The sequence below is a fragment of the Bos grunniens genome, chromosome 12, assembly GCF_055505025.1.
Source record: "Bos grunniens cultivar Pamir isolate PY7600 chromosome 12, Bosgru_T2T1.0, whole genome shotgun sequence".
Taxonomy (NCBI): Eukaryota; Metazoa; Chordata; class Mammalia; order Artiodactyla; family Bovidae; genus Bos; species Bos grunniens.
In genome coordinates, this window is record NC_141176.1 from 76,758,631 (window position 1) to 76,775,327 (window position 16,697).

The 16,697-nt window shown below is 40.3% G+C and overlaps 1 protein-coding gene across 3 annotated transcripts in view; it reads right to left on the reverse strand.

The window, feature by feature from the left end:
* LOC147361933 (ATP-binding cassette sub-family C member 4-like) overlaps window positions 1-16,697 on the reverse strand; it is a 217,818-nt gene that overhangs the window by 168,099 nt on the left and 33,022 nt on the right. For all 3 annotated transcript variants that reach the window (XM_086330251.1, XM_086330250.1, XM_086330252.1), the window contains exons 7-8: window positions 6,507-6,632; window positions 2,087-2,336 (exon numbers count right to left, since the gene is read on the reverse strand). In XM_086330251.1, the coding sequence (XP_086186377.1) occupies window positions 2,087-2,336; window positions 6,507-6,632 (376 nt within the window). The remainder of the gene's footprint in view (window positions 1-2,086; window positions 2,337-6,506; window positions 6,633-16,697) is intronic.

Consider the following 16,697-nt stretch of genomic DNA (forward strand, 5'->3'; position numbering starts at 1 on the left):
CCAGGGATGCCTATCTCCAATCTGCTCCCTCCTCTGCATTTCTCCAGCTTCTAGTGCATACTGACCCACCCTGGGCCTTTGTAGGGGCCCAGTCATGTCCTGTAACTGTTGTCTCAGTCAATCCAGCCCTTATTTGATACCCATGATGTGTCCAGCATGGACCAGGCACTACACTAAAGAACCACTAGAGACAGTCTGCTGTCAAGGGGCTCAGAACACTCCCAGGGAGTCAGCATCACCCCACCTGACAAGAGGCTGCTGTGCACATAGACGGAAACCCCAGATCAATGTCAACAAAAGTGCTGGGAGAGGGTCATGGGGCTGCTGGAGGCTCAGAAGCATTTACTTAAATCAAGGCCAGAAGAGAAATCAATCCAAGAGGCTGAACAGAGTGAGTAAAGACCTCAAAGTAGGGATGGATAAGGCAGGTCACAGGCAAGCCCCTTTCCTCCTCCCCACCCCAGTCCCCATGTGCTGAGAAACAGACAGAGAGGCCAGTGGAGCCCAGAGTTTAAAACTTGAGTCTTCAAAAAACAGGGACTTCAAAGGTCTTCAGAGTAAGAAAAGATGATAAAAACCATACTTAATGAGATAGTCCACATGACAGAAGGTACATAGACAGCAATGTAACAGTGGTTAAGAAATCATGCTTTGGTCAGAATCCTACTTCTGTCATCTGCAAGCTGTGTGAGGATGGGTGAGCTATTTCAACTGATACAGGAACCTGTTTCCTTATCTGTAAAACAGCAACACTAATGTTTATCCACTCAATTGCTTTCCTGATTAAATGAGATGGCGTGATGCATAAAGAGTTCAAGAGGGCCCAGACCACAAGTAGATCACTGGTAGCCACGATCAAAGACAGCAGCTGTGGCAGCAGTAATAACAAAACCACAATAGCACAACACACATATGAAGCTTCCATCTGGATAGGTTAATGTGTCACTAAGAATATCACTACAGTCCAGGGATTTTCCTAAATGTCTTATTTCAAGATGTGAAAGCCATTAAAAAGGAATGTTTTAACAAGTTGCATGGACCAAGCCTTATAAGTATTTCTAGAAGCCCCCATCAGAAAGAATGGCAAACTCAGGGGACCAGAACTGACCCCATATGACTGATGTGTTTTATGGGAAATGGTTTTTTATAGCATAGAAACGTCATCACAGAAAAGACTGGCTTTTATGACAAGACCTAAAAATAAAATATAATCACATGGAGAACTAGCTAACTTCACTAGAGATCTATTACTAGTTTTCCATCACTGTGGAGAAGTAGAAACAAGTCAGATTTTTCAAAAGCCTAAAATTCATACTTATGCTTGAAATCACACTCAAGCTCATGCCCAGGCTGACTCACAGAACCATTTTATTTTAATTTTAGATTTATTCACAAACACATGAATAACTGATCACCTACTGTGTGCCAGACCCTTGTCTTGGTGATGTAAATTATTTGCCCAAGGCAATTTAGGGACAGCCAGGGGAAAAAAAAAACATAGTGGGTATGGTGGGAATCACAAATTTGAAGGGAAGAGTCCAGCTAGAGACAGAATTAAGCAGTGAAAAGAGGCAGAGAGGAAAAGGCAGATCCAAAAGGCAAGCTCAGAAATTAACAAGCAAACCACCTATGCAGGAAAGAACCCGTTTCCAACAGAGAACTAAGTAAATCTTCCTGTCCAAGGAACAAGGAGCTCTCAGCAAGTTTTTTCCTTCCCAGCCCAGAGAGGAATCCTGTTCACACCAGGACGGTGTACAGTCCCTATCTAGTCATTTGAGTTAGCACAAGAGAGGCAACCTGTTCACTTCTCTTGTTTTTAGACATATTAATCACCCTGACATCATCACTTGTATGTAGAGAGTCCTGTGTTGTTGCTACTGCTGCCAATAAATGAGCAGGGAACTTATGATATTTATAATATACTCTATCAAAGAAGAGAGGGGGGTACATAAGAGAGTTTGGAATGACTACCAGCTTTGGCACAGAAAGCTAAACCTCATCTAACTGGCACACAGTCACACCAAATAAAAGAAGGCATTTTATGTAAAATACACCTACAACTTAAAAAAGTTATTTGTTCCCAAACCTTGATTCTTCGGATACTGATGATGGCCTCTGACACCTTCTCGATGGCCATGGGGAAGTAGAGGGTGCTCGTAAACCGCAGAGCCTCATACAGCGTCACCACCACAAACACTTGGCTGGCTGTAATCACCTTTTTGAGAGCCACATTGGTGATGAAGGTGACAAAAATCATGATTTTGGTTACAGCAAAAAATGATGCCAAATTCATTCCTCTAAGATAGGAACTTTGCAGAATCTTGGAAATTTCCTTCCTGGAAAAGAGAGTAGAAAGTAGATTTTAAAACAATCATCAACATCCAAGGCATGAATTCAAGTGCCCTGTGTGAGTGGTCCCTTTCAAGGGAGTGGGCACAGATAAACTATCCCTCACATCATGGAGACACTACACAGTGCACACCCACAGGTCTGCCCCCAAACCAGGACCACACTCTGCAGCACCACTTCACTCTTACAACTAAAAGAGGACTTAGAGTCACACTTTTTTAAACATTTTGGACCAATGAGACTGAGTTTGAACATTCATTCAACATGCATTCAAAACCACAAGTCCTGTGCCAGGCTCCTCACTGATGACAGAAAGACACAGCCCATCACCTCCAGGAGCTCATGAACTTGTGGAGGAACAGAATAAGACACCCCAAGACTGTGACACACCAAGACATTAGACAGAGGCAGCCATACAGCCCCCACAGGAGCCCAGAGCAGAGTCGTGTAACATGGAGCAGTGGAGTGAGAGCAAGTTGCATGAATGTGGATCTTAAGAAGATAAGCTGAAGTCAGGGTTGGCAGAGGCCAGAGAATAAGGAAGATGAGAGTGTATTCCCATCAGAGGGAGGGCCCCCACAAAGGTGCAAAGTAAGAAGTGACAGGGAGATACCAGAGAATTCTAAGTACCCTGTACTGGAGTAAAACACTCATCAGATATTTAAATGAAAGATGTAGAAATACCATAGACAAGAGAATGTAGAAAAGTACTCTACAAAGAAAACAACATAGTGTTTTCATGTCTCTGTTTGGAATGAATAATAATGATTCATAAAGTTTTGCCTGATATAGTTACATCCAATCTCTACAATCTCACCATTTGTCCTACATCAAACTATAGTTTTAGTTTGAATGTCATTGTCTCAAATACTAGCATCTTCTGTAGAGAAGGAAATGGCAGCCCACTCCAGTACTCTTGCCTGGAAAATCCCATGGACAGAGGGGCCTAGCAGGCTATACTACATGGGGTCATAAAGAGACGAACACAATTTAGAGACTAAATAACGACAACAAGCCCATCCTGTACCCTGCATTGACAATAGGCAAAAGCCACCTGCTTCAAGAGAAGAAACAGAAAAACAGGTTCTGCCCAGGATACTGAAGTTGTACAAAGCAGAGGACGTTAGCTGGGGTGGAGAGAGGAAACTGCCTCACACACAAACTCCAATATAGGACAGATGTCATGGGCGGACAGAAAATACACTTGCTATCATCATCAGAAGCAAAGGCTTTGGACTTTTCAGCTAAAGACTGATTTCCAGCAATTAGATACTCTTCTATCTGAAACATTTAACCACCATGTCTCTGTTCATGTTTCTATATTGGATATGAAAACAAAACTTACCTTGTGGAGTTCTTTTGTAATTGATTTCCATATGTGAAAGACCTTTACAGACAATGAAAAAGCTAAGGTGTATCATTAGGTAAAAATAAACATAAAAGACAGGAAAAACTACTAACACCTTGAAATTACTGCTTTTGGGTGTTTGTGGTACTAAGAAATACTTGGAAATTCATTTCTGTATAAGAAGCATAAGCAAAGGAGAAAAGGAAAGATATAAGCATCTGAATGCAGAGTTCCAAAGAATAGCAAGGAGAGATAAGAAAGCCTTCCTCAGTGATCAATGCAAAGAAAAAGAGGAAAACAATAGAACGGGAAAGACTAGAGATCTCTTCAGAAAATTAGAGATACCAAGGGAACATTTCATGCAAAGCTGGACTCGATAAAGGACAGAAATGGTATGGACCTAACAGAAGCAGAAGATATTAAGAAGAGGTGGCAAGAATACACAGAAGAACTGTACAAAAATGACCTTCACAATCAAGATAATCATGATGGTGTGATCACTCACCTAGAGCCACACATCCTGGAATATGAAGTCAAGTGGGCCTTAGGAAGCGTGACTACAAACAAGGCTAGTGGAGGTGATGGAATTCGAGTTGAGCTATTTCAAATCCTGAAAGATGATGCTGTGAAAGTGCTGCACTCAATATGCCAGCAAATTTGGAAAACTCAGGACTGGCCACAGGACTGGAAGAGGTCAGTTTTCATTTCAATCCCAAAGAAGGGCAATGCCAAAGAATGCTCAAATTACCACACAATTGCACTCATCTCACACACTAGTAAAGTAATGCTCAAAATTCTCCAAGTCAGGCTTCAGCAATACGTGAACCATGAACTTCCAGATGTTCAAGATGGCTTTAGAAAAGGCAGAGGAACCAGAGATCAAATTGCCAACATCAGCTGGATCATCAAAGAAGGAAGAAAGTTCCAGAAAAACATCTATTTCTGCTTATTGTCTATGCCACAGCCTTTGACTGTGTGGATCACAATAAACTGTGGAAAATTCTGAAAAAGATGGGAATACCAGACCACCTGACCTGCCTCTTGAGAAACCTATATGTAGGTCAGGAAGCAACAGTTAGAACTGGACATGGAACAACAGACTGGTTCCAAATAGGAGAAGGAGTACTTCAAGGCTGTATACTGTCACCCTGCTTATTTAACTTCTATGCAGAGTACATCATGAGAAACCCTGGACTGGAAGAAACACAAGCTGGAATCAAGATTGCTGAGAGAAATATCAATAACCTCGGATATGCAGATGACACCACTCTTATGGCAGAAAGTGAAGAGGAGCTAAAGAGCCTCTTGATGAAAGTGAAAGAGGAGAGTGAAAAGGTTGGCTTTAAGCTCAACACTCAGAAAATTAACATCATGGCATCTGGTCCCATCACTTCATGGGAAGTAGATGGGGAAAAAGTGGAAACAGTGTCAGACTTTATTTTGGGGGGCTCCAAAATCACTGCAGATGGTGATTGCAGCCATGAAATTAAAAGATACTTACTTCTTGGAAGGAAAGTTATGACCAACCTAGATAGCATATTGAAAAGCAGAGACATTACTTTGCCAACAAAGGTCCATCTAGTCAAGGCTATGTTTTTTCCAGTGATCATGTATGGATGTGAGTTGGACTGTGAAGAAAGCTGAGCGCCGAAGAATTGATGCTTTTGAACTGTGGTGTTGGAGAAGACTCTTGAGAGTCCCTTGGACTGCAAGGAGATCCAACCAGTCTGTCCTTAAGGAGATCAGTCCTGGGTGTTCATTGGAAGGACTGATGCTAAAGCTGAAACTCCAATACTTTGGCCACCTCATGCGAAGAGTTGACTCATTGGAAAAAAACTCTGATGCTGGGAGGGATTGGGGGCAGGAGAAGAAGGGAATGACTGAGGATAAGATGGCTGGATGACATCACCGGCTCAATGGACATTAGTTTGGGTAAACTCTGGGATTTGGTGATGGACAGAGAGGCCCGGCGTGCTGCAATTCATGGGGTCGCAAAGAGTCGAACACAACTGAGTGACTGAACTGTACTGAAGAAGCATTATACAAAATTTTCCTTTAAGAAGACAGTAAGTGGAAGAGCAGGTTAAAATGATGTCTCCCCTATTCTACTTAAACTTTCTGCCACAGGTTGGGGGTGGAGTGCATAGTATTTAAGTTCATTGTAATGTGAAAAACTTGGTAAGACTTCAAAATTAATTCAGAAAAGTCAACTGTAGTAACATAGGGTGAACCTAGAACCTGTTATACAGAGTGAGGTAAGTCAGAAAGAGAAAAGCAAATATTAATGCATATATATGGAATCTAGAAAAATAGCACTGATGAACCTATTCACAGAGAATAAATGGAGACACAGATGCAGAGAAGAATTTCAGAGACACAAAGTGGGAGGGAGAAGGTAGGACAAATTGAGAAAGTAGCATTGGCATGTATATGCTGTCATGTGTAAAATAGATAACTAGCAGGAAGCTGCTATTTAACACAGGGAGGCTAGCCTGGTGCTTTGTGATGACCTAGAGAGGTGGAATGGGGGGGTGGAAGGCGGAGATTCAGGAAGATGGGGAGATATATATATATATATACATACATACATACATACATATACATACATACATACATACATATATATATATATATATACATACACACACACACACACATACACCCACACAATTATGGCTGATTCACCTTGACGTATAGCAGAGACCACCACAACATTATAAAGTAATTATCCTCCAAAAATAATAAGTAAATTCAGTTAAAAATGTGGAGGGGAGTACAAAAATATGGTGTGACATATACAAAAACTTACCTTCTCAATCTGGTAATAAGGTCTATAAGTGACTTTTCCCAAGCATTCATTTTTACTGATTTGATGCCACTTATAAATTCACTCATGGTCCTGATCCTGTCATCTGTGAGAGCTGCAGTCTTACTCCTAAGGGGAAAGACATGAGAGATGAGCCATAGTGATCATGTACTAACTTTCTGTGGCAGCAGCAGCAGGGGGCACAGGGAGGGACCAGAGATCAAATGATTCTCTATAGCTCTTCTGTGCTGACATCACAAGAAGGTACTACTCAAAGTACAAATGGAGAAAAAGACTTCTAGGAAGTCAACAACTCAGCCTAATTCAAAGACTAACTCAGAGAACTTGCAGTAACAGCCAAGGAAGACCTGAAGTGAGTCAGATACAAACCATCTGCCCAAGAAGATGGAAGTTGAACAGGAAAGGCAGAAAGGAATCTAACAGGAAAACAGTGTCTGTGCTGTAATAAAATAGGAGTAAAATTCTGGGGAACAGAAAAGATGAGGCTGCTAATAACATCAGGAAAGGAGAACAAGAAAAACTTCAGAGACCTTGTAGTACTGGAACAGGGCCTCAAAGGATAAGGAACATCTATCCACAGCAAATAGAGGAAAGGGAATTTCAAGTAAAGAAAAATACCTCACATAAAGGTACACACAGACACAAAAGAACTCACCTAGCTTCAAACAACATGCTTTCACCACCTGACAATCTGGACATGACCCACTTCCAACCCTCTGGAACCTTCCTCAGCTCTCACTCATCACCGTTAGGCCCTTCATCACCAGTTACTTTTCTATCACATATGCTGCTGAGACTGTGGGACTTTATGAAAGTGAAAGTGAAGTCGCTCAGTCATGTCCAACTCTTTTCCACCCCATGGACTGTAGCCTATCACACTCCTCTGTCCATGGGATTTTTGAGGCGAAACTACTGGAGTCGGTTGCCATTTCCTTCTCCAGAGGATCTTCCTGACCCAGGGATCGAACCTGGGTCTCTCGCATTGTAGGCAGATGCTTTACCAACTAAGCCACCAGAGAAGTCCTAATAAAGACATAATTTGGCAAAATTCAGCATCCATTTAAGATAAAAACCCTCCAGAAAGCAGGAATAGAAGGAACATACCTCAACATAATAAAAACTATATATGAAAAACCCGCAGCAAACATTACCCTCAATGGTGAAAAATTGAAAGCATTTCCCCTAAAGTCAGGAACAAGACACGGGTGCGCACTTGCACCACTACTATTCAACATAGTTTTGGAAGTTTTAGCCACAGCAATCAGAGCAGAAAAATAAATAAAAGGAATTCAGACTGGAAAAGAAGAAGTAAAACTCTGTTTGCAGATGACATGATCCTCTACAGAGAAAACCCTAAAGACTCCACAGAAAATTACTAGAGCTAATCAATGAATATAGTAAAGTTGAAGGATATAAAATTAACACACAGAAATCCCTTACATTCCTACATACTAACAATGAGAAAACAGAAAGAGAAATTAAGGAAACAATTCCATTCACCATTGCAATGAAAAGAATAAAATACTTAGGAATATATCTACTTAAAGAAACAAAAGACCTATATATAGAAAACTATAAAACACTGGTAAAGGAAATCAAAGAGGACACTAATACATGGAGAAATATACTGTGTTCATGGATCAGAAAAATCAATATATTGAAACTGAGTATACTACCCAAAACAACCTAGATTCAATGCAATCCCTATCAAGCTACCAATGGTATTTTTCAGAGAACTAGAACAAATAATTTCACAATTTGTATGGAAATACAAAAAGCCTCGAATAAGCAAAGCAATCTTGAGAAAGAAGAATAGAACTGGAGGAATCAACCCGCCTGACTTCAGGCTCTACTACAAAGCCACAGTCATCAAGACAGTATGGTACTGGCACAAAGACAGAAATATAGATCAATGGAACAAAATAGAAAGCCCAGAGATAAATCCACGCACCTATGGACACTTATCTTTGACAAAGGAGGCAAGAATATACAATGGAGAAAAGACAATCTCTTTAACAAGTGGTGCTTGGAAAACTGGTCAACTACTTGTAAAAGAATGAAACTAGAATCATACACAAAAATAAACTCAAAATGGAAGAAAGATCTAAATGTAAGACCAGAAACTATTAAACTCCTAGAGAAAAACATAGGCAGATTCATGTTGATATATGGCAAAACCAATACAATATTGTAAAATTTAAAAAAAGTAATAATAATAAAAAAACCACTCTCTGACATAAACCACAGCAGGATCCTCTATGACTCACCTCCCAGAATATTGGAAATAAAAGCAAAAATAAACAAATGGGACCTAATTAAACTTAAAAACTTCTGCACAACAAAGGAAACTATAAGCAAGGTGAAAAGACAGCCTTCAGAATGGGAGAAAATAATAGCAAACGAAGCAATTAAAGAATTAATCTCAAAAATATACAAGTAACTCCTGCAGCTCAATTCCAGAAAAATAGAAGACCCAATCAAAAAGTGGGCCAAAGAACTAAATAGACATTTCTCCAAAGAAGACATACAGATGGCTAACAGATGAAAAGATGCTCAACATCACTCATTATCAGAGAAATGTAAATCAAAACCACAATGAGGTAGGATTTCATGCCAGTCAGAATGGCTGCGATCCAAAAGTCTACAAGCAATAAATGCTGGAGAGGGTGTGGAGAAAAGGGAACCCTCTTGCACTGTTGGTGGGAATGCAAACTAGTACAGCCACTATGGAGAACAGTGTGGAGATTCCTTTAAAAACTGGAAATAGAACTGCCATATGACCCAGCAATCCCACTGCTGGACATACACACTGAGGAAACCAGAATTGAAAGAGACATGTGTACCCCAATGTTCATCGCAGCACTGTTTATAATAGCCAGGACATGGAACCAACCTAGATGTTCATCAGCAGATGAATGGATAAGAAAGCTGTGTACACAGATACACAATGGAATATTACTCAGCCATTAAAAAGAATACACTTGAATCAGTTCTAATGAGGTGGATGAAACTGGAGCCCATTATACAGAGTGAAGTAAGCCAGAAAGAAAAACACCAATACAGTATATTAACGTATATATATGGAATTTAGAAAGAACGTAATGATAACCCTGTATGTGAGACAGCAAGAGAGACACAGATGTGTATAACAGTCTTTTGGATTCTGTGGGAGAGGGCAAGGGTGGGATGATATGGGAGAATGGCATTGAAACATGTAAATTGTCATGTGTGAAACAAATCGCCAGTCCAGGTTCAACGCATGATACAGGGTACTTGGGGCTGGTGCACTGGGATGACCCTGAAGGACGGGATGGGGAGGGAGGTGGGAGAGGGGTTCAAAGGAACATATGTACACTCATGGTGGATTCAAGTCAATGTATGGAAAAACCAATACAATATTGTAAAGTAAAATAAATATATTAATTAAAGAAAAATAAAGACATAATTAATCAAGACCAGCGACAGTCCTAAGATGACAGAGGAAAAGGATTCGGAGACCACTTTCCACCCACAAATTCATCAAAAGATCATTTGCATGCCGAGCAACTTCCACAAAACAACTTCTAAACGCTGGCGGAGGAAACCAGGCACCCATAAAGGTATACTATTCTCTTTGAAAAGGGGGAGGACGAAATATAAAAGCCAAAAAGAGAGACAAAAAGAGTTAGGGACAAAGACCTGTCCTGAGGAGGGAGTTGTGCAGGAGGAGAAGTTTCCACACAGTAGGAAATCCTTTCACAGGCAGGTCTGTGGGGTGTTTTGGAATCTCAGAGGGCAACATAACCAGAAGGAAACACACACACACACACACACACACACAATATGCACCTAACCGCAGCTGCCTGTGGAGAAGTAGCCCAGACACTAGCATCCACTACCAACAAGTGTGGACTGGACAGGGAGGCACAGGCTGCATAATCAGTGCTTAGGATAAGGACTGGGCCTTAATGCCCTGAGGACAATCTGAGGGAGTTAACATGAGATAGAAACCCAAACTGTGGGATTGCCAGAGAGAACAAAAAAGAGAGAACTTTCCCGCAAAAGGCTCTAACGCACAGCCTGGCCTGCACACAGAACAAAGGATTGAGCTAACACCAAAGAAGAGCTAGCCACCCCCCAGCCCTCCCCCACTCCCCAGAGGCAGAGAGGCAGGTGTGCAGCCAGAGCTGCAGGGCAAGGGGCTGCTGCAATCTCCGCCCCAGGGACCGGCATCCTCCACCAAACTGCGAGCAGGCTCCCAGTTGCTAACCACGTTCTCCTGGTATCCTGGATGGTTGACATCTGCCAGGAGTGTCACAGCCTGAGATCAGCTCTCCAGAGGAGACACACCTCCCACATGGCACACCTGAGATGGTGCTCCTGCGGCACACCGGGGCACCAACCGGCCAGAACCAGGGAGCTGATTAAGACACACAGACCACCTGGGACAGTGCACTCGCCAAGCACCTGGTCACCTGAGCTGCTTGGACCTGGGAAGGGCACAAAATGCACACCCAACCGACTCTGTGCCCTTGTGGAGCACCCAAGAACCTGAGCAGCTTAGACCTGGGAAGTTCCCGAAAAGGAAGACCCACTTTGGACAGTACCCCTGCAGAGCACCCTGGAGCCTGAGCCGTGTAGACCCAGGAAGCACATGTCACCTTGAGCTTTGGCAAACCCAGTGTGGTCCTTACACTGTGAACATTCCCCACACATGCCAGAGAAATCTGTTTGCATTGTCCCTCCCTCCCCACAACACAACTGAACAAGTGAGCCTAAACAAGTGACCACCTTTGCCCCCTTGTGTCAGGATGGAAATTAGACACTGAAGAGACTTGCAAACAGAGGAAGCCAAAATTAGCAAAGAGGGAACCGCTCTGGAAGTGACAGGTGCAACAGATTAAAACCATGTAGTTAACATTGACTAAGCATTGGAGGGAGCTGATAGACCTTGAGAAGAAGTACAAGCTGGAACAAGGAACTATCTGAAACTGAACTGACCCCACACTGCCCACAACAGCTTCAGAGAAATTCCTAGATATATTTTTACTATTATCACTTTTTAATTTTTTAATTTAAGTTCCTTATTACTCCTTTTTCATTTTTATAACCTATTATCTTGCAAAAAAGACCCCATTTTTAAAGCAACTTCACATATACATTTTTCATAATTTTGTGATTGATTTTGTTTTATAATTTTAATATTGTATTTCTGAGCATCTAACCTCCACTCTAGATTTTTAATCTTTTCTTTTTGGTATTTGTTTTCAATTTTGTACCTTTAGGAATATAATCTTCAGTACCCATTTTCACTTAGGTGTGTGAAATTGCTGGCTGGCTTTATTGCTGTCTCCCTTTTTCTCCCGCAGATCACCTATATCTCCTCCCTCCCCTTTCTCTTCTCTACTTAACTCTGTGAATGCCTCTGGGTGTTCTGAGCTGTGGAGAACACTTAGAGAATTTATTACTGGCTAGATTGCTCTCTCCCTTTTTGAGTCCCCTGGTCACCTCTATCTCCCTTCTCCCTCTTCTCTATGTAAGTCTGTGAACCTCTCTGGGTGTCCCTCACTGTGGAGAATTGTTTCACCACTAACCTAGATGTTTTATCATCTGTGTTATATGGATGGAGAAGTCTTGAGGCTACTGTAAGAATAAGACTGAAAGCCAGAGGGAGAAGGTTTAACTTCAAAACTTGAGAACATCAGGGAACTCCCGATCCATGGAATATTAATAGACAAGAGCTCACCCAAAAGGATACATTCCTACACTTAAACCAGCTCCACCCAAGAGTTAACAAGTTCCAGAGCAAGCTATACCATGCTAATTCTCCAGTAAAGCAGGAACACAGCCCTGAGCATTAAAAGACAGGCTGCTCAAAGCCATGCCAAACCCATAGATACCCCAAAACTCACTACCAGACACTTCATGGTACTTCAGAGAGAAGAGATCCATTTCCACCCACCAGAACATAGACACAAGCTCCCCTAACCAGGAAACCTTGATAAACCACTAGTCCAACTCCACCCACAGGGAGAAGGTGCCACAATACAGAGGAACCATGAACTGCCAGTAAACAAAAAGGGCACCCCAAACCCAGCAATCCAAACAAAATGAAAAGGCAGAGAAATATTCAGCAGGTAAAGCAACGTGATAAATGCCCACAAAATCAAACAAAAGAGGAGGAGATAGGGAGTCTACCTGAAAAAGAATTCAGAATAATTATAGTAAAGATGATCCAAAATCTTGAAAACAAAATGGAATTACAGATAAATAGATAGAGACAAGGATTGAGAAGATGCAAGAAATGTTTAACAAGGACCTAGAAGAGACAAAGAAGAGTCAATCAATAATGAATAATGCAATAACTGAGATCAAAAGCCCTCTGGAGGAAACCAACAGTAGAATAATTGAGGCAGAAGATAGGATAAGTGAGATGGAAGATAGAATGGTGAAAATAAATGAAGCAGAGAGGAAAAAAGAAAAAAGAATTAAAAGAACTGAGGACAACCTCAGAGACCTCTGGGACAATGTAAAATGTCCCAACATTCAAATCATAGGAATCCCAGAAGAAGAAGATGAAAAGAAAGGGCATGAGAAAATTTGAGGAGACAATAGTTGAAAACTTCCCTAAAGTGGAGAAGGAAATAGCCACCAAAGTCCAAGAAACCCAGAGAGTGCCAAACAGGATAAACCCAAGGTGAAACACCCCAAGACACATATTAATCAAACTAACAAAGATCAAACACAAAGAGAAAATATTTAAAGCAGCAAGGGAAAAGCAACAAATAATCCACAAGGAGATCCCCATAAGGATAACAGCTGACCTTTCAATAGAAACTCTTCAGGCCAGAAAGGAATGGCAGGACATGCTTAAAGTGATGAAAGAGAAAAAACCTACAACCCAGATTACTATACCCAGCAAGCATCTTATTCAAATATGAAGGAGAAATCAAAAGCTTTACAGACAAGCAAAAGCTGAGAGAATTCAGCACCACCAAACCAGATCTTCAACAAACGCTAAAGGATCTTCTCTAGACAGGAAACACAGAAAAGGTTTATAAACTCAAACCCAAAATAACAAAATAAATGGCAATAGGATCACAATTATCAATAATTACCTTAAATGTAAATGGGTTGAACGTCCCAATAAAAAGACAAAGACTGGCTGAAAGAATTCAAAACAAACCCCTATATATGCTGTCTGCAAGAGACCCACCTCAAACCAAGGGACACATACAGACTGAAAGTAAAGGGCTGGAAAAGGTATTTCATGCAAATGGAGACCAAAAGAAAGCAGAAGTAGCAATACTCATATCAGATAAAATAGACTTTGAAAGAAAGGCTGTGAAAAGAGACAAAGAAGGACACTACATAATGGTCAAAGGACCAATCCAAGAAGATATAACAATTATAAATATATATGCACCAAACAAGGGCTTCCCTCATAGCTCAGTTTGTAAAGAATCTGCCTGCAATGGAGGAGACCCTGATTTGATTCCTGAAGCAGGAAGATCCTCTAGAGAAGGGATAGGCTACCCACTCCAGTATTCTTGGCCTTCCCTTGTGGTTCAGCTGGTAAAGAATCCAACTGCAATATGGGAGACCCCAGTTCGATTCCTGGGTTGGGAAGATCCACTGGAGAAGGGACAGGAGACCCACTCCAGTATTCTTGGGCTTCCCTTGTGGCTCAGCTGGTAAAGAATCTGCCTGCAACATGGGAGACCTGGGTTCAATCCCTGGGATGGGAAGATCCCCTGGAGAAGGGAAAGGTTATCCACTCCAGTATTCTGGCCTGGAGAATTCCATGGACTATAAAGTCTATGGGGTTGCAAAGAGTCAAACACGTCTGAGCGACTTTCACTTTCACTTTCATACACCCAACATTGGAGCACCTCAATACACAAGGCAAATGCTAACAAGTTTGAAAGGGGAAACTAACAGTAACACAATAATAGTGGGAAAATTTAGTACCCCACTCACATCTATGGATAGATCAACCAAACAGAAAATTGGCAAGTAAACTCAAACTTCAAATGATACACTGGACCAGTTAAACCTAATTGATATCTATAGGACATTTCACCCAAAACAATGAATTTCACCTTTTTCTCAAGTGCACATGGAATATTCACCAGGATAGACCACATCCTGGACCATAAATCTAGCCTTAGTAAATTCAAAAAAAAAAGAAATCATTTCAAAGATCTTTTTGGATCACAACGTGGTAAGATTAGATGTCAACTAGAGGAAAAAAAAAAACTATTAAAAATACAAACATATGGAGGCTAAACAACACACTTCTGAATAACCAGCAAATAATGGAAAAAAATCAAAAAGGAAATCAAAATATGCATAGAAACAAATGAAAATGAAAACCCAACAATCCAAAACCTATGGGATTCAGTAAAAGCAGGGCTAAGACAAATGTTCATAGCAATACAAGAGAAAAATCAAGAAACAAGAGAAAAATCAAATAAATAACCTATCTTTACACCTAAACCAACTAGGAAAAAAAAACAAATGAAGAACCTCAGGTTAGTTGAAGGAAAGAAATCATAAAAATTAGAGCAGAAATTAATGAAAAAGAAACAAAGGAGACTATAGCAAAAATCAACAGAACTAAAAAAGATGGTTCCTTGAGAAGGTAAATAAAATAGGCAAATCATTAGCCAGACTCATCAAGGGAAAAAATGGAGAAGAATCAAGTCAACAAAATTAGAAATGAAAATGGAGAAATCACAACAGACAACACATAAATACAAAAGATCATAAGAGACTAGTATCAGCAAATATATGTGAATAAAATGGCCAACTTGGAAGAAATGGATGAATTCTTAGGAAAGTACAACCTTCCAAAACTGAACAAGGAAGAAATAGAAAATCTTAACAGACCAATCACAAACATGAAAATCAGAACTGTAATCAAAAATCTTCCAATAAACAAAAGCCCAGGACCTGATGGCTTCACAGGTGAATTCTACCAAAAATTTAAAGAGCTAACACCTATCCTACTCAAACTCTTCCAGGAAATTGCAAAGGAAGGGAAACTCCCAAACTCATTCTATGAGGCCACCATCACCCTAATACCAAAACCAGACAAAGATGCCACAAAAAAAGAAAACTACAGGCCAATATCACTGATGAACATAGATGTAAAAATTCTCAAAATTCTAGCAAAGAGAATCCAACAGCATATTAAAAAGATCATACATCATGACAAAGTGGGCTTTATCCCAGGGATGCAAGGATTCATTGATATTTGCAGATCAATCAATGTGATACACCACATTAACAAATTGAAAGATAAAAACCATATGATTATCTCAATAGATGTACAGAAAGCCTTTGACAAAATTCAACATCCATTTATGATAAAAAAAAAAAAACCCTTCAGAAAGCAGGCATAGAAGGAATATATCTCAACATAATAAAAGCCATATATGATAAACCCACAGCAAACATTATCCTCAATGGTGAAAAATTGAAAGCATTTCCCCTAAAGTCAGGAACAAGACAAGGGTGCCCACTCTCACCACTACTATTCAATATAGTTTTGGAAGTTTGGGCCACAGCAATCAGAAAAGAAAAAGAAATACAAGGAATCCAGATTGGAAAAGAAGTAAAACTCTCACTGTTTGCAGATGACATGATCCTCTACATAGAAAACCCTAAGGACACCACCAGAAAATTACAAGAGTTAATCAATGATTATAGTAAAGTTGCAGGATATAAAATTAATACACAGAAATCACTTGCATTCCTATACACTAACAATGAGAAAACAGAAATTAAGAAAACAATTTCATTCACCACTGTAATGAAAAGAATAAAATACTTAGAAATAAATCTACATAAAGAAACAAAGGACCTGTATATAGAAAACTATAAAACACTGATGAAAGACATCAAAGATGACATAAATAGAAGGAGAAATATACCATGTTCATGGATTGGAAGACTCAATATAGTGAAAATGAGTATACTAACCAAAGCAATCTATAGATTCAATGCAATCCCTATCAAGCTACCATCAGTATTTTTCAGAGAACTAGAACAAATAATTTCACAATTTGTATGGAAATATAACAAACCTTGACTACCCAAAGCAATCTTGAGAAAGAAGAATGGAACTGGAGGAATCAACCTGCCTGACTTCAGGCTCTACTACAAAGCTACAGTCATCAAGACAGTATG